The sequence below is a fragment of the Tursiops truncatus genome, chromosome 15, assembly GCF_011762595.2.
Source record: "Tursiops truncatus isolate mTurTru1 chromosome 15, mTurTru1.mat.Y, whole genome shotgun sequence".
In the NCBI taxonomy this organism is placed as follows: domain Eukaryota; kingdom Metazoa; phylum Chordata; class Mammalia; order Artiodactyla; family Delphinidae; genus Tursiops; species Tursiops truncatus.
The window spans coordinates 75,528,720-75,547,337 of record NC_047048.1 but is presented as its reverse complement, the minus strand read 5'-3'; the positions used below and the strand labels follow the sequence as shown (position 1 = coordinate 75,547,337).

The following is an 18,618-nucleotide window of genomic DNA, read 5'->3' as shown; positions in this document are numbered from 1 at the left end:
CCCCACTGGCTCGGGGCTGTGAAAAGCATCATTTGTCTTCTTTGCAGTTGAATTCCCAAAGCCCGCAGGCACTGGACAAGTGGGGACAGAGAGCATTCTGGTGAATTCCATCACATCACAGCACGTGCGAAGCACCCTGTGTGGAGTGCCAGGCTCGCCTGCCTGTTGTGCCCGTGAGATGTGGTTGTGCACTTGGTCGGTGAGCAGGAGAGAAACGGCTGAACCGAAACCGTGCTTCTCGGCAACCCTTTTCTTGGCATGAAGTCTGAACATGTTCACTCCTTTAAAACACTTCAGAGTGGTTTTCATGTTTTGCAAGTTAGAGTAGGTGACATTGCTTCCTGAAAACCAAGCCATCAACTTTCCAATACTTTGCTTTCAAATATAGATCTGCCGGCCTCCTTTCCAGGAGACCTAAGCCCACTCCGGAGTAACTTTGACAGCTCCCTGGCTCTTAAAGAATTTCACTCAGTGCAATGTCAGTTTCAGCTCTGGGTCCCAACACCTGACTAGAGGTGATCAAACTAGAGTGCTTGTAGAACTTCTGGGTTCACTCCTCAGGACTGCTGTTCAGTTCTCAGCTGACAGATTATAGAATTCTTTGAGCTAGTCCAAGGAGGCAAACGGGTGGATGAAATTTTCTCCGGGTATGGGGTGCAATGTCACTGGTGAAGGAAGCTGGTTGGGAATCTAGGTAACAGATGAATCCATTTTCACTTTTCAGAATGAAGCTGCTACAGGTAAGAGCACCACGCTTAAACTTCTGCCTCCCCCACTTCCCAGAGGTAATGGCTCAGTGTGGTTTATATCCTTATAGACTATTTTCCTGGCTTTATGTGTTTCCATAGCCTTTCATTTTATGTGTGTATAAGGGCGGAGGGTTACACAATCAGGATGATACTGGATGTATCATTCTGACCCTCTTTTCACTCGATAATATGTCTTGGAGACCCATCTCCATTGTTACATACAGATGCAGCTCACCCTCTGAGTCCCTGCCCGGGATAGTACGATTCTTTCATATTCTATTTATTATATTCTATTTAACCAGTCATTTTTGGGGATGGATATTTATTTCCAATGTTGCCTGTGATAAACCTTTTTTTTTTTTTTAAACAAACGTCTATGTGCATGCCACCTCGTGGACGTGCATTAAGTGATGTTCTGGGTGGCAGCTTACGCCCATTTCTGGTTTTTAAAGGTCTTGCCAAATTACCCTTCAGAGTATGTGTGTTTGTGGCTGTGGGAAGGGGTGTCAGTTTCTCTTCTTTGGGGCTGTTTATTCCTGATTTCTTGTCTGCAGTGGCTGCAGGGCGGCACGGAGCCAAGGGGCAGCAGAGAGAAATTTATCCCTAGGTGTTACAGGCTGGGAGGCACCATGGCTGGGGGGTGGGCTCTCCGTGGTGGCGATGAATGGGGCCTTTGTTTCTGGGTCCATCCCTGAGCAGAATCCGAAATCCGAAAGCCGAGATGTGCCGAGGTGACCAAAGGAGCAGTGCCTCGTATCTGGACTCCACCCTTGACTGGGACACACAGTCAAGTTCATAGGAGTTCTACACACCCATGTAATGGGGGTTGGGCGGCGGGGCAAACCCTGAAATAATTAGGTTGTAAAGAAAGAAAAGAGGCTGACCACTAGCTGTAAAGATGTAAAGGGAAAAGGCCAAGCTAATTTACATCCCAGGAGAAGTGGGAGGTGCAGAGGGGGCTTGGGGGGAACCAGGACCAGAGGAAGGGGTGTACGGAGGACCGGATCTGGGACAGAGGCAGGGAACAGATGGGAAGGAGGGAAGAAAGGAGGGAAAGGAGAAAGAGTGAGGAGAGCGACCCGAAAGTGGCAAGGTAGGAAGAGGGAGAAGAGGGCGGGGGAGCGAGCGGGAGGCTGGGTCCCGTCTGTTTGTGATTAGCACGAAGCCCGGTGCAGAATGAGTAAACAGAAACTTCCAGGCCTCCCCACACCCCCCTCTGAGGCAAAGCAGAAATCAGATGCTCCGTGATTAATCGTGGAGAGTTCAGGACACGACCACAAACGCTGTACGGACTTGAAATTAGCTGCCTTTCCCGGTCCCCTTGCCAAGATGCGAGTGGGGGTGGGCCGTGAAGGGGTGGGGCTCCGCCTGCAGGGGGCCAGCATGGAATTCTCCCTGGCAGAGCTCAGAGTGACACTGACGGGCAATCGGCCGAGGCCAGAGCGGCAGGCAGCATCCGGGGGGAACGGGGCCGGCCGGGGGGGCCCCAGGCGGGCTTCCTGGAACCCCAGCTCCGCGGCCGCCTGCACCCTGACACAGGCCGGATAAGAGCCAGGCTGCTTTATCGGAGCCCGGCTGGCGGCCGCGCGCCGTCCCCACGGCACCACGAGGAAGATCGCGGGCAGGGGGTCCTCCGAGGCCATCTTCCGAGCGGCCAGTCCCTATAGGCTGGTCTCCCGAGCCCCGCAGCCGATGGGAGCCGACGCTCGCTTCAGCGATAGAGAAAGCCGTGTTGCTTCCAGGAGGACGGCGTGACACGGCCCTGAATGTCGAGACCTGCTCGATGGTGAGTGCGAAGCGACTGCTCCGTGTGCAGCTGGCGTGGACCAGACTTTAGAGGGAGTCGGGGTGTGAGGAGGGCATCCGCACATCCCACCTGGAGCTCCCCAAGCGCTGAGGCTGAGATGAGATGGCAGCATCTTGCTGTGTGGCCTTGGGCAACTTCCTTCCCCTCTCTGGGCCTCCCTTTGTCCATCCCTACAATGAGGGGTTGAACTAGGTGATCTTTAAGGGGCTCTTACTATGACTACTGTTTTTTCCTTGTGTTTAGCAGCGCCGGGCAGCTTGCAGGATCTTAATTCCCCGACCAGGGAATGAATCCCGGCCCTTTCAGTGAAAGTGCAGAGTCCTAACCACTGGACTCCAGGGAATTCCCTACGACTGCTATGTTGTGTGGGTCTGCTGCATGCCAGGCACTGTGCCAGGCTTTGCTGAAGCTTTAGCTCAGAGAATCCCCATGAGCCCCTGGCAGGACAGGGATGATTACTCTTATTCTCGTTGTACATTGAGCAAATGGAGGCATAGAGAAATGAAGTGACTTGCCCAAGGTCACACAGCTGGTCAGTGGCAGAGATGAGAGTCAGATCTCAGAAGCTCTCCGCCTCCAGGAGTAGCTGGAACTTCTGTGTTCTCTGAGTCTGTGACTATCCCAGGAAGTAGAGGTGAAGGAGGAGAGGGTGTCAGGGGAGTGTTATGTGTATGAGGAAGAAGAACAGTGGGACAGACGAAGCACCGGGCTGATCAGCCTGCAACATTTAGAGGGTATGTCAGCCCAGGGATGGGCAGGGGCTCCTGGCTGGAACGGAGAGGGCCTGATGCCCCTTGCTGTACTAGGCTCCCGGGGAATGAGAGAAGAGAGTTAATATTAGGCAGGGGTGGGGAGAGCTGGGGGTGGGGAGAGTGGCACATGCCTCTATGAGGTTTTGTTCCAGTTTTATTTTGCCTTTTTCAAAAATCTGTTTCGAATCATTCTGGGCCCCCACTGCTCCTCTGGATGAAACAGAATTGTGAAACACATTCAGTGCTTTCCACATGCCTCCCTTGGGGGGAATCACATATTAATATTATCGTTGGCTATTTGCATATACATCCCTGAAGGTGTGGTGACAGCAGCCAAGAGATAAGATGCAGATAAAGTCAGCTAGTGTCTCTCTGGCAGAGACAAGGAGGATGCACGTTACATCAAGGGCGGGGAAATCCACAGCAGGGCTGTGGCAGGTGGGAAATCCCTCGGGTGCCAGCCATCTGGGTAGAGCTGGAAGTCCCAGCACCCAGATATGGCCTCCTCTTTTCTCTTCCCTTGGAAAATTCCATCCCGCAGCAGCTCTGTACTCGCTCCTTTTCTTTCTAGGACTGGCCCAGACCCTCTGCCTTGGGCTTGAGTTGAGACCCGACTGGTGGTCCTAGCTCAAGAGTGACCAACTTGTCCCAGGAGATCCCCTCAGTCCCGGGACAGCTGGTCACCCTACACAGTTCTGCCCTTGATTTCTGTAATCTTGTGCAAGTCACTCCCCTTCTCTCATCTATAAGACGAGATTATTTTAGGAAATCTCTAAAATCTCTTTAAACTCTAAATTGCTATGACTCTGGCTGGAAGGTACTTATGTTCTAAACGTGGGTGAGACACAAGCTTAAAGAGGAGGAAAATCTCCCCGCGAGTCCCCCAGCGCATCAGGGAAGGTGCCGGAGGAGGCTGGGATTAAGATGGGCTTGAAGAAGTGATTGCTGGCCTGCAGTGCCCCGTGACTGCTGTCAGCGAGAACAGTCCTAGGGCCCCGCAAGCTTCAGAAAAGCCTCATGAAACGCTGAAAGCCCAGCTCAGTCCCGCAGCTTAGGTTTGGCACAGAGTGATTTAACCCAGATGTCTGCCACTTACAGAGCCCTCACCTACGTGTCATTGGAAGCTCAGCACCCCCAGGGTCCCCCAGTTCCTTCTGGGGAGCTCCAAAGGGATGTTTCACATTGGCTTGCAAACTAGTCCCTCGCCTCTGCCGCCAAGGCCACTGGGAGAAATTCACTGTTGCCAGCACCCATCTGGTGCGGCCAGACTCCAGCTGCTTATTGCCTGAGCTGCTCTGGGTTCTGGGCAGAGGTGGAGGGAAGGGCTTCCTCCCCAGCCCGTGACACTCTCTGCCATGTGGTCCCTGCACGGGTGGCGTGCTGGAGCCAGCTTGGACCGGCTCGCAAAAGCCGACTGTCAGATTTTCAGGAATTTGGTGAACTCGTTGCTAACCAGAGCCATTATTAAAAATTAAGCTACATAAACTTATAATTAAATAAATTAATTAAAAACAAAGGTCGTGGGGCTTCCCTGGTGGCGCAGTGGTTAAGAGTCCACCTGCCAATGCAGGGGACATGGGTTCGAGCCCTGGTCCGGGAAGATCCCACATGCCATGGAGCAACTAAGCCCGTGCGCCATAACTACTGAGCCTGTGCTCTAGAGCCCGCAAGCCACAACTACTGAAGCCCACACACCTAGAGCCTGTGCTCTGCAACAAGAAAAGCCACCACAATGAGAAGCCCACGCACCGCAACGAAGAGCAGCCCCTGCTCGCCACAACTAGAGAAAGCCCGCACGCAGCAACGAAGACTCAACATAGCCAAAAAATAAATAAATGAAATAAATTTAAAAAAACAAAAAACAAAGGTCGTAAGTGCTCAAAACTCATCACTTTCCAGTTTTTAAAACTACATGTTACTGTTACTGGTTCTCCTGGGGATATTCACGTCCGGTGTGTCTGTCTGGTGGGAACACCCCCTAACAGTGCACTATTGCAGATCTCTTCCCAATTCCATTTTTTGCGACTTAAGTTGGTAGCCTGAAGTCGGCCATGGTGGGAGTAATTACACTACGGGAATTGGCAAACAGTACAGCTCAGGGCTTGATTTATTGTTTTGTTGACTGTCTAGGTCAACAGACAAAGTGATCTAGACAAAGAAAGGGAGGGAGAAAAGGATGATGCAGGTTAAACATAAAAATGCGTCACGTCTCTAATTGTTACAGTGGGAATAACACCAAAAAGCAGGGAAGTTGCACACTTCGCTGACAAACCAGGAAAGTTCCGACCTGCACTTTGGTGTATCATTTTTGTCTCAGTCCTTAAGGTAAAGGCAGATATCAGCCAACGTTCTGGAAAGAACTACAGTCACTCATCAATTATAACCATAAGGTGACAACAGATACAAGAGCTGGCGGCAAAAATCAACAAAAATGTCCTGTGTGAATCAACTGAGTATATGAAATTTACAAAAGGGGGGGCTATTGTACATTTTATGTTTATCTGTAAGTTGTGGGCTATACATCCTTTCCATCAATACAATCTATAGTAAACCTGAGTATATATGTGTTTATGTGTGCAAGCATGAGTAAGTGCCTATATTTGTACACATGTGTGCACGTGCATACCCACACATACACTTTCCCCTGGAAAGCTGGTTGTTAAACCTTTACCAACACACCACTGGCCCCACAGCATATATGCTTGTGCCCAGGGTCTTAGAAATCTTGTCATGGACCGTCCTCAGCTCTCACCCAAAGGGATTCAAACTCCAGGCACTGGGCCTTGGACACAATCCCTCAACTTCCTCCTCTGGCCTCAAACAAACCCAACAGCCAAACTCCTCTCTCCTGCTCTAAGTGCTGGAATGGATGCAGAGATTGGGAGGGTCAGAAGGTGTTATTTGCACCGGCTGTGTCCAGGGCCCCAGCTCAGGCAGCACAAAGGCCCTGGGTCCCTGCATTCTCGGTGCCCCCCCCCGCCCCTCCACATTCGCAGGGCGTTTCCGGGTCCCCTCAGGGGCAGCTCCCTGTAAATTCCATCCCTTTTCAGGTCTCGCTCCTGCCATCCTTGATTTTCATGCACAACACATGATTCTCTAATCAAAATGGCGTCTTGGAACATGGAGGAGGAACAGCTAAGCCAAACCTATTGGAAAGTTCAGAAAACTTTCTATTTTTAGAAAGCCTAGGAGCCAGGTGGGCCCTTTCCAGTCTCCCAGGCCCGCAAGCACGAGAGGAAAATATTTCTCATTCCCCTGTTCTGCCTTCTTACAGGCCTAGCCAAGGAGGAGGCCCAGGTGGGGACACTGGCCGCCTATGAGAAGTGAGGCTGGGATGGCAGGAAGCGAGCCCCGCCCACAGCAATCTTAAAAGGAGCTAAAACCAGGGTTTTTGGATTCTTTTATTTTGCATGTAGGAAGGGCAATCCTGACTTTAAATCTCAGTGGGTTCCGCTCCAGGTAACCATTGTCTGTTCTTCCAGACCGTTCATTCACTCGTATATGTAATTTTAATGTTCAAAAATGAGGTCATTCTTACATTTTATTCCGCATCTTCCTTGTCTCACTTGACAATACACCCCGGTGTCTTTCCCTGTTAGCACATGAAGACCTAAACCACTCCTTTCAATGCCTGCATAACAGAAGCCCCAGGAGGTTGTGAGAAGGGAGCCGTTTTGACAACCACATCTCTATTTTCAAACCAGGTCTCAAACTTTCTTGACTGCAAAACACATGAGTAGAGCCCAGCTGCTTCCACTTTTCAGTAAAAAAGACATTCTATTGGCTCTACCCTCAACCTGTCTCCGGAAGCTGCTGGCTTCCCGTCACCTCCACTGCTGCCACCCTCGTCCCTGTGGCCATCATCCCTCTCTGGACTGTTGTGGTTGCCTCCTCACGGACGTCTCTGCTTCTCCTCTTGCCTCTCTGATGGGCTGTTCTACACCTGCAGCCAGCAGGTCTTATTAAAAGGAAGTCAGATCCTGCCCCTCCTCTGCTCAGGACACCCTCCTCCCACAGGCCTGGCTCCCTGCTCCTAACCACGGCCACCAGGCCCCGCAAAATCTGGACCTCGTCTCCAGATTCTGCCCTGCCCTGCCCCTCGCCACACTGACTGTTCTCAAGTGAGCCAGGCTCAGTACTGCCTCAGGACCTTTGCACTTGCCTTCCCCTCTGCCTGGGACACTCATTCCCAGATCTCCACATGGCTCACTCCGTACCTCTTTCCATCATCTAAAAATAATATATTATTTTTCTTTTTCAAAATATCCTCTACTAGAATGTGAGTTTCCTGAGGGCAGGTTTTTTTTATTTATTTATTTATTTTGGCCTGTTTTGTTCAGTGCTGTAGCCCATAGTAGGTACTCAGTTAAGACTTATGGCATATTCGCTTTGCTACGTTGCCAAGGGTGACAAAGCGGTCAGACTGAATTAGGGTCCCTGGGCACCTCTAGCTGCATGCTACATTTCATTTATGAATACCGCATTTTAATAGCCCGTGCTAACTCACCAAGCAGCCGCTCCTTTGCAAAACAACGAGAGTCTGTGGAATCGTGCATCCTCACATGTGCCCGTCAGACCAACCAGGCCCAGGTTCCAGGCTCTTCATGTGGCCCCTATACTCACACCCCCCTTCTCTGTCTCAGGTGGGCTTGGAGGACTCGGTAAACAACCCCCTCTTTCTTACCTGAGTTCGGATAAACCCAGGAGTCAGGCAGGTGATGGAACTCGGAGTCTGTCTTGGCCAGGTGGCTGTGACCGTGTTGTCCCTTGAACTGAATCACCTCTCCCACCACCCAGTGCTGCAGGCAGCCCTCCGATGAGGAGCGAGCCTAGCATCGCCCTCCAAACTCACTCCCCAGGGGAGAATGAGCGAGGGGAGGGGAAGGCCCTGCAGGTGGAGGCATGAGGAGGTGGGCTTAAGTGGTACCTCCAGACCATTGGTTGCACCCACCCGCCAGATGCCCGATAGGCTGGTGCCTGGTTGGCAGCAGCGGGAACGGCCCAAGGTCTTTTCTCACTTGCCCAGGGGCACCCATTAGATCCCTGGTCCCCAAATCCAGGTCCAGAGAGCTTTCCTCAAGTCTTTACAAAATGGACCTCAGGTGACTTCAATTAATCACAGCCCAGGTGAAAGAGACAATTGAATGTCCCCATTTACCCACCCAACCCACAAACAGCTGTGACAATTATTTATAACCAGGTACGTGCTCCTTCCACTGCGGTAGCTACTACTTGAACTTTGTGTTTATCTTTCCCTTGGTTTTTAGAAAATTGTCGTAAGAGATCCATAATATAAAACTCACCACAGTCACCATTTTCCAGGGTACAGTTCTGTGGCATTTAGCACGCTCGCAGTGTTTTGCAATCACCACCATCATCCAACTCCGGAATGTTTCCATCATCCTGATCTCTCTTGTTTGAAAAAGTAGTATTATCACTCACGTATTTATGCCATAATAATATATTATTTACTTTTACTTATTTTTGAACTTTCTAAAAAGCTATGTGTTGTCCTGTGGTACCTCTGTGTTCTTAAATCATTTTATCACTAAAATTCATCTATGGTGGCACGTGGCTGGCTGTTGATTCACTTTCACTGCCGTATACTATTCTGCAGGAGGCCGGAATTTGTTTTCCAAGTCTATGGGTCTTTGGGTTGTTTCCACTTGTCTGTTTGCTGTTATAAACAGAATTGCTTTGAGCATTCTTGCACTTGTCCTAGTACGTTCATGCTGGCGTGTGTCTCAGACGTGTACCCAGGAGTAGGATTGCTGGGCCATAGGAATATGAAATAATATACTGAACTATTTTCCAATGTGTCTGTACCGATTCACACCCACCCTCAACCACGTGGCATTTGTCAGATGTCTTACTTTTTTGCCACTTGAATGAGTGGAATTTCCCCTGGATCTCGACCACCACCACATAGACAGGCCCAGCTGCCGTCGACTCTGTCTCTCCAGGTCAGAATACCCAAGCCTGAGCGGGCTGTGGGTTCCTGATGTGCCACATCTTTGTGGTACGGCTGCTCCCGGAGGGGAACCGAGCCTGATAGCATCGACCTCTCCTTCCTCCCCTTCCCCTGCTTTTATTTAGTCTGACTCTCATCACATGTGGGAAACAGTGTGAGGGGGGTAAGGGTAAATCCTCACCGTGAGACAGGCACTTTTCCACACACTTTACATGTATTGCTGTAAATTCATTCAACCCTCAGGTCCCGCAAGTGGAGGTGCTCTTATAAGCCCCACTTTACAGGTCTGGAAACTGATGAACAGAGAGGTTAAGTAACTTGCCTGGAATCACACAGAGTTGGGTTTGGATCCAGCTTCTCTGGCTTCCTCTGGAGTTTATTCCCCCTCTTGGTAGAGCTTAGCAGTTAAGTGTTGCAAACTCTTCAGTCCTACAGACTTGGGTTCAAATCCTGATCCCCTACCACTGTGCTGTGTGACTCTAGGCAAATTACTTCACCTCTCTGCACCTCTAAAGTGGCAAGAGCTCTCTTTTCCAGAAGCCTCATAAAGTGTTCCTTTCTTGTGCCGTATTGTTTCTTGTCGGGTTGTATGCCCATTCCTGAAATATCCCTGGAATACGCTCCTTGGCATGAGCAACTGACAAGCCTTATACTTGGAGCTGAGGGGGAATCAATTCTATCCAAACCAGTGTCGGCGAATCAGGGCCTGAGGTGTCCCAAAGCTAGCTGCTGTTCTTGGGAGAAGGGCAGGGGTGCTGGGCAACAGGAGTGGAGACGTCCACTCCAGGCCATGCTCGGGCCATTGCACACACATGTCTGGAATACCTATTCTGAAGGGTAATTCCCAGGGAGAAAGCATGTTTATACTTTTTTTGGGGGGGGGGAGATTCCATTTCTGTTGCCAATTAGTTCTGCTTGAGAACAGCTTTTCTCAACACCAACATGTTGGCCGTCCAGGCTCGAGTTCTCTTGATTAGCTCAAAGTAGGGGAGAAAAGTGATTTTTCTTTCCTTCCTCTGCCCCCAACCGTGATACCCGGCTGTTAGTGATGAAAGGGGTCCTGTAGCTCATTTAGTTTTCCTTGTCATGACTCCAGGAAAGGCTGTAAAAATCATCAGTGGGCCCCGCGGGCCGTAATTGGCTGGAGGGGAAGTTGGCTACCACAGCGGCTGAGTTATCAGAATCCACTTCAGACGAGGACGCCTCAGTCAAGCCTCTTCTAATTGCACCTGCTCCGCAGGCTGGCACAGGGCAGGGAGCGCTGAAGGGTGTCTGTGTGCCTCTCTTCCTTCCCGGGTTCCAAGGGCGCCAGGGCTCTTGTCAACACAGAGAAGCTGGGAGAGCATGTGGCAGGCTGCTCCCCAGCCAGCCTCTGTTGCCCGCACCAAATCTCAGCTCCGCTGTTCATGGCCACGAGCCGTGGACGAGGGACTGGAGCTTTCTGTGCTCACTTTCCTCATTTTAAAGTGATGGTCGTGGTCCCTCCTGAGATTGCTGTAAGGACCAAATGAGTGGATACACTTGGAAGAGACCCTGACCACGTGTAAAGTCCTTCCTAAACGTCAGTTTTTATTATGGACTCAGGATCTCCTCTGACGCTTGAGTCATGTGATTGTACCAAAGTATCTTAACCCAGTACCCTGTTGATAGACATGACATCAGTTCCAATCTTTTGTGATTGCAAGTCATGCCGCGTTGAATGACCTTTAGCTTTGTGTATCCACCCCTCCCTGGGGTATGTGAACCCCACGATAACCTTGGCTCTGGACTTTCCTCCCTGGGGCCTGCAGAATGAGGAGAGATGAGTGGGCCATGGGCCAGCCCCGGCCTGGCATGCAGACCGGCCTGTGAGGCAGGGCAGGGTGAGGTCCTCCCGAGCCAGGTGGGACAGATTCCTTCCGAGTCCCTCAGAGGAGTGTGGCCATCTGGTCCCCAAGTTTCTGGCAAATGCCTGAGCTGGCCTGGACAGAGGAAATCTGTGCAGGTTCAGCCCATCTTTTGTGATCCTCTTCCTCCAGGAAGACCCCTGGGATCTCCGTTCTAATACTCTTGGCTGTCTCTGCATGGATTTAGTACCATGGTGTCCGGCTCCCTTTTGCGGGGACAGGAGGAGTCAGGAAGGCCGGATTTTGGTCCTGACTTCTCAGCTCTCCACCCGTGTAACCCCCAGGGCCTCTGTGTCCTCATCTGTATGAACCGGATAATAACAATAATGGTAACAACTCCTCAGGAAGGTCTTGGGAGGTCTCGGCGATACAACATTGGTGGAATGTTTGACCCTGTGTCGGGCACGAGAAACACAAGCTCGGGTTAGGAATGTCGCATCTATGGGAGGGTCCAGGCTCACCTCGCCCACTGGGCCGTGGGTACTTGCAGGCTGCAGCATCTGGTCTGAAATCGAGAATAAACGGGGTCCAACCTAACTGTGTGGGCTTGGGCAAGTCGTCCTCCCTCTGGACTGAGTCTTCTTTCAGAAATGGGGGTTCTGACGATTCCTATCTAGTAGGTTTGTTTTCAGAATTAAATGAGGCAAAGCACATAATGCTTTGGATCTAGCAAATGCTCAATAAATGCTGGCTACTGCTGGTATTGTTAATCTTCGGTGTTAACAGTCATAAATAACCTCCCAGAAACCCGCACAGTGCCGTGCATGCCGTGGGTACTTAGTGAATCAAATGCACTGACCGACAGGGCCAAGTCCGCTGGTTATAAAGTCGGGTCTGAGGGAGGCACTGACGGAAGACCCCATTTCTCATGTTGTTGACCCCCCTAGAGAGAATAGAGGAAAACCACCCAATATGACCTGACCTGCGCTTATGCCATCTGCTGGTACTTAACTCCATGCAAGGCTGGATCAGGCGTCAACACCCCCATTTTTCAGATAAGAAAACTGGGGCCCAGAGATGGGAGAGCCTCACCCTGCGCCCCACAGCCAGCCCGCGGCCCAGCAGGGGCCAATCCACTTCTCCTGACCCTCAGGGCAGTGGCCCTCACCCTGACCCTCAGCCCCGTGCAGGAAATGGACCGCAGGGGCGAGATACAGTGTCCCTCTGTGGCCAGAGCTCTTGCACATTTCTGACATTTTTGCCTCTTGGGACAAAGGGTGAAGAAACTCAGATGAACTGTTCTTGCTTCCCGATAGACAAACACTCCTGACCCAGGGTGAGGAATGTTTGCTGCTGGATTGGTTCGGAAGTGTGGTTTTGCCTGGGTTTCTCCCCCTCCTCTGTACCCAGCTAAAGGGCGACTGTAGAAAATCCAGGGAGGGCAAATCCAGGGATGACCCTAGGAATTCTTCCAGAGTATCTGAAGGGTCAGGGGGCTCCCTGCACCGTGGATGCTGGCAGCCCCGTGTCCACACCCAGTGTGCTGTTGGACCCGCCCCGCACGAGAGAACAAATGAATGAGGAGGTGTTCACTGCCCTTACCTGGCCCTCTTCCGTGTGTCCTCTCCTCTTATAAGGACACCAGTCATTGGATTTAGGGCCACCCTAATCCAGTACCACCTCATCATAACTAATTACATCTGCAAAGGCTATTTCCAGATAAGGTCACGTTCTAAGTCTCTGGGTAGACATGAATTTTGGGGGGATACCATTCAACTTACGACACCACCTAATAAATACTCGCCATTACTAACACTCCCTTCACCACCTATTGCAGCAGTACACACTGCGTGCCGGGCGCTTCTCTGAGCTTCTTTTATTCCTTCTCTCCTTTGGCCCTCTCTGAAGCTGTGTGAAGTGGTCCTGTGATAATCTCTGAGGCCCAGAGAGGTGAACTGACTTGCCCCAGGTCACACAGCTGGCAAAGAGCAGAGCTGGGCTTCAGACCCTTTTCTTTCTAACTCCAAAGCTGGCAAGATTTCGAGACGTTCCAATCTCCCCCCGAGAGCTTGGGGTTGCCATACTTTCCTTCCCAGAATCCCAGTATCTGAGATAGGCTCGCTCCTGGCCCGCACCTCTCTCCAGAAACATCCCCCCAAGAGAGGCTCTAAAGGGACAGGGGAGGAATCTTGTCTTTATCGTGGGAAACTGAGGTTGTGCTCTGCCTCCAGTTGCCGGTGCCCGGGTCTCCTGTGGGTAGGAAGCTGGCGTGCCACGTCATCTCTCACATCTGGGGACATTTTAGGAATCTTGACTGGGGGCTACAAATTGAAAAATGGTCCATTAAGGTGTGATTTATTCATCATCAAGACAATGCTATTAAACGCTCGCAAAGTGATTCACTCTGGCAGGTCGACGAGCCCCGACTTCTCGGGCTGGGCCCGGCCACGGCCTTGCAGCATTGGTGCGGCTGTTTCTTTGATGGTGGCATCAGCGAGGGGAGAGTAGGGCCTGGTGGGGCTGGGATGGGGCTCCGACAGAGACGAATGAGCGCGCGGCCAGATGACGCTTCGCAGTTCACTTTTTATCACGCCGCCGTGGAAAGAACTTGCTTTGGCTAATGGGAGACGTGTGCAATTAGGGGTCAGGAAAGAAAACTTGTAATTTCCAACAACTGGGGCTTTGGGGCCAGGAAATAGTTGCTCTGTCAGAGTGGAGAGAGTGAGTGGGTTAGAGACCCCTGGGGAGGTCAGGGGTCCCCGCAGGACAAAGCCAGCCCGCAGCACTTTGTGTGGGCGGTTGATGGGCCTGGCGAGTAGGTAGGGGCTGGACAGACAGATGGCAGAGAGCACTGCCTCAAAGCCAGACTACCTGGGTTCCAATCCCGATTCCCCTGCGTCCAGCCCCTTAGACAGCCCTGTGTGGGCGAATGATGAGTAGGCCGTGATGTTTCAGAGTTGGGTTTGATTTAACCCACCTAACCCTCTGATTAGAATGGTCAGAATGTAAGACAGGGATTGTAACAGACCTCCCTTGGGGGCTTGCGGGGACGTCCTGAGCTAACGGCAGAGAGCAAGTTCTTATTAACGCCAACCATCGTTGTCAGGACGGCGACCCGGTGGGGGCCTGGCCGCATACGGAGAAGAGCTGAGGCTAGCAGCGCACCGGCTTCCGGCTGTGGCTCCGGGGCCAGGCTCCTAACTCACCCGCTGCCCGCTGGGCGGGAGGCTTCCGCTTCCTCGGGGCAATTGGGAGCCCAGTACCGAAGTGGTCGTCACCCAGCTTGGGCAGCCCATGTGCCCGGCATCCAAGAAGCTGTGGGATCAGCTGGACCCAGGAGGAGGGCTGGGGTCACCCCAAAACCACTACCTGCCACAGCTGAGTCGCCCATGGGCCGCCAGCCTGTTTCCATGCCTGCGGACATCAAAGGTCTGACTCACATTCCCGTCTTCGGAGCAACAGCAGGGCAGGCAACGGCCATGTGGCCCCTGGGGCCCTCTGCTCAGGGGGCTCCAACCCTGGATGAGAGGAAGGGACGGACACGCGTCTCTGTGGGGCCGGGGGGCTGGGGTGAGCCGCAGGGTGGATCCAGCTTAGGGGCGGGGATCACGTAGGCCTGGGGCGGGGAGCGCTAGACACCATAGTCATCGGGCCCTGTGAGCTGCATCTGGCCTGAAAGTCTGTTCTCCCAATCTGGAGTCAGGCATCTGTTGCCATGTGAAGGCGAAGGCCTGACCCCTTCCCCTCTGTCCTGTCACCGCCAGGTCTGCCTGCTCGGGGGCCACGGCCAGGCCGTGACTCTTGTGCCAGCTGGCTGCGGCTTCCCCACAAAGGCCAGTTTCTGGAGCTCTCAGATGCCGTGGCTCTCGGCTTGTTTATCTCCACGGCGCCAAGCCCGGCCGGCTTTTGGGTAACAGCAGCCCCGTGGGGAACATAATCCGTGAAGAAGGGACAGCAGAACCCAGCGTCGGGGTATGGGGGAGGCCACGGGCTGCCGGGCGCCCTGGTGGTAGGCAGCTGTGAGCACAGTCCTCTGGAACCCCAGGAGGCCCCGGTCGGCAAAGTGAGGATGGAGGTAAGGCTTCTCTGCGGTGGAGGACCTCTCCCCAGGGGACAGTGGGGCGCTGACCTTGTGACAGCTGCTCAGTGAGGGCTCATCACAGCTTCATTCCAACCTACGCGTGGGCTTCATTCCCCGATTCTGTGATCTTTTCAATGCTCAGCCAGGGGTCCCACCCATTCATTCGTTCATCCACGTTCTTAGCCCTCACGATGAAGCTATAAGGTGAGGAGGTTATAGGAGCAATAATGCGAGCAGTTATCATGATGCACATTTTTAGATGAGGGAACACATAAGGTTTGAGTAATTGGTTCCCGGGCACAGAGGTAACGAGGGGCTGTATTATCTGTAGCTGCGTTAACACATGATCCCAAAACGTAATGGCTTAAAATAGCCTGTGTTTAAAATCTCAAAGTTTCTGCAGGTTAGGGGTCCAGGCCTGGCTCGGCTGGATCCTCTGCTTCAGGGCCTCTCATGGGCTGCGATCAAGGGATCAGGGGGCTCCAGTCACCTCAAGGTCCAACTGGGGCAGGATCCATTTCCAAATTCTCTCAGCAGTGCAGGCAGGATGCAGTTTCTCCACGGCTGTTGGTGGGAGGCCCTCAGTTCCTAGCCACGTGGGCCTCTCCAACACGTCAGCTTGCTCTGTCAAAGTGTGTGCGTGCGTGTGTGCGTGTGTGTGTGTGTGTGTGTGGAGTCACTGTCTTTTATAACCTCGTCTTGGAGATGATCTCCACCCCATCACTTTTGCCATATCCATTCATTAGAAGCTAGTCACTGGGCCAACTCATACTTAAGAGGACAGGGTGGCTGCCAGCAGGGGTGGGTGGCTGGGGGCTGCTTTGGAATCTGTCCACCACCAGGGCCAAGCCAGAGTTTGAACCCAGTTGGGTCTGACTCCAAAGCCTGCCCCCCTGTCCCTCCGCCCCCCAAAGGAAGCTGAGAAAAGAGTTCTTTCTTCCCCAGGCCTAGAGGTTGGCCACCTGTCTGTTACCACTCCGAGTCGGAACTGAGTCGCCATTCACACATTCAGTGGACATTTCCTGAGCATGTACTATGTTTAGACACAGGGCTGGACAGGATAGCTGTGGTTCCTACCCACGGGAGTGTCCACCCTGGGGACTTACATTGGGTGGCTGCACATTTCCTCACACTGTCACATGTGTATGCAGAGAAAACTCTCTTTATTTCCTGTAACTGATCTGAGATTTCTCACAAACCCCAGTTCTAGAGCAACAAGGAAAAATGCTAGATTTAGTCTAATCTGGTAGATTTAATCTGATCCAGGACTTCAGGCCTTTAGGTAATGCCCAGTCTCAGATTCCCTTCTGCTCCCCCCTCAGCCCCCTCTCTAAGTGCCATCTGAGTCTGTGTGTCTGGGAGGGATGCAGATGACGAGGTTCCCCATGGAGGGGAGAAGACGGGGTCTCCAGCCACGTCTGATGCCTGGATCACTGCTTGCCTTTCTGGCATCTGTGGCTAAAGCTGGCGGCTGGAAGAACTCATGCTCTGGGCTTGGAGCCCTGCCTGGCTGGCTTGTCTCTACCTTGGCTCAGACCTCCCATCACCACTTCATCTGGCCCCCTGCCCAGGCAGTCCACCGCCTGCCTCTGCTGCGGTCACTCAGCCCCTCCCCCAACAGCATGTCCCCCACTGGAGCAGGGACGTGTTGAGTCCCATCCTGGCTATGGGGGGACCCCGTGTAGCCAGAGAAAGTGGACCACGGGGCTTCTTTCTCTTCAACCTGCTGCATCTCCGGGTTCCCCATCCCTAGCTGGTGGGTGGTAGTGTCAGTGCAGCTTATTCCTTGAGCCTCCAGAGGATCAGCACAAACCCCTGCCTTTGGAGCTGACCCTCCTTGTATAAAAACACCAACAGGGCTTCCCTGGTGGCGCAGTGGTTGAGAGTCCGCCTGCCGATGCAGGGGACACGGGTTCGTGCCCCGGTCCGGGAAGATCCCACATGCCGTGGAGCGGCTGGGCCCGTGAGCCATGGCCGCTGAGCCTGTGCGTCCGGAGCCTGTGCTCCGCAACGGGAGAGGCCACAACAGTGAGAGGCATTTAATACAACAACCCTGTGCGGAAGTACTCTTAGTCCCATTTTACAGATGAGGAGACTGAGGCACAGAGAAGTGAAATGACTTGCCCATGGTCACAGAGCTAGTAAGTGGCAGAGCTGGGATGTGGACCCAGGGGCCCTTAAGTCCGTGCTTTTCACCATTGGTCTCCTCCATCTCCTGTCCTCTCTGGGCTGAAGCTGAGAGGAGCAGAGGTTCCTTGCTTCCTCTATGTACTCTCCTTCGGCCATAGTTAGCAAGCCCGGGATCACAGGTGAAGGGAGACCTTCTCTACTCTCTCAGTGATTTAGGAAATTGCTATGCTCATTGGGAGCTAAGGGACTTAAAAAAAATGTTTTCTCACAGTGGTGGCTTTTAAGGCTACTGTATCGTGGCAAAATCTATTTAGATTATGAGGAACTGAGTCCAGCCATGGTCCTGCTCTTTACTCCTCTGTACAAATCTACATCTTCACCGGGCAGGTGGATATCTGAAGACCAGGAGGGGAAGGGCTGTTTCCCCACAAAGGCAGAGACTAAAGCGCAGTAATAGTTTTCAAATGATTACCTGTTACGGAAATGATCACACACTTAATCAGTCACAGTTGTGATAAATGCGCTGAAGGAGAAACACACAGCAATGCGGGTGTGTAATGACTGTCTGAGCCCATTCAGGGTGGCTGTGGCAAAGCACCAGAGACCGGGTGGTCAGAGCCACCACATCACAGCTTCAGTTCTGTCAACAGACCCTACGACCTGGCAGAGGCCCAGCCTCAGTCTCCCTACCTGGGAGCAAAGAGGTCAGTCTGTCACCTCTGAAAGGGTAGAGCCGACAGTTCTCCAGGGGTGACCTGGGCTGCTGAAACTAGGGCAGCCGGGGAGAGCGGGTCAGGACCACCTAGGGTAGAATGATGTGGAAGTTCTGAGGGCTCCCAAACACCTTCCTCTTTCTCTCTTCTCCATCCTCCTTCCTTTCTGCCCCCACCTAAGCCGATCTAAATGAGAATGATATAAATACTAATACTCTGCCATTTACTATGTCAGCCATTGGGCAAGCATTATAACATCGAATTCTCAGAGACAGACACAGTGAGTAGTGTTATTATCCCCATTTTACAGAAAGGAAAACTGAGACTCAGAGAGGTTAAGCAACTTGTCCGTGATGACACAGTGAGAACGTGGCAGGCTAGGATTTGTCCCCAGGTCTGTCTGGCTCCGAAGCCTTTGCTATCCTCCCACCACTACTGTGCCCGTCAGGTCTCTGCATAGGGGGCGGGGTGGGGGAGAAAAGAATTTGCCCCAGGAAAAAACTTCAAGAGCTGGACTCCAGAAATGCCTGAGGGAGCCAGGCCAGTGAGCCGAGCTGCAGGGAGGATATGTCAAGAACTTAAAGCAGAA

At 52.5% G+C, this 18,618-nt stretch overlaps 1 protein-coding gene across 11 annotated transcripts in view; it reads left to right on the top strand.

Moving 5' to 3' along the window:
• The first annotated feature begins 2,127 nt into the window (after positions 1-2,127).
• Positions 2,128-18,618, top strand: part of RIPOR3 (RIPOR family member 3) — a 74,069-nt gene continuing 57,578 nt past the window's right edge. For 5 of the 11 annotated variants that reach the window (XM_073793098.1, XM_073793096.1, XM_073793101.1 and 2 more), the window contains exon 1: positions 2,133-2,535. Coding sequence is in view for 9 of the 11 variants with exons in the window: in XM_073793096.1 (XP_073649197.1) it covers positions 2,533-2,535 (3 nt within the window). In the remaining 2 variants the exon portion in view is untranslated. Of the gene's footprint in view, positions 2,536-18,618 lie in introns of all 11 variants that reach the window. The other 6 variants (XM_073793097.1, XM_073793095.1, XR_012326395.1 and 3 more) reach the window with 5 other exon arrangements.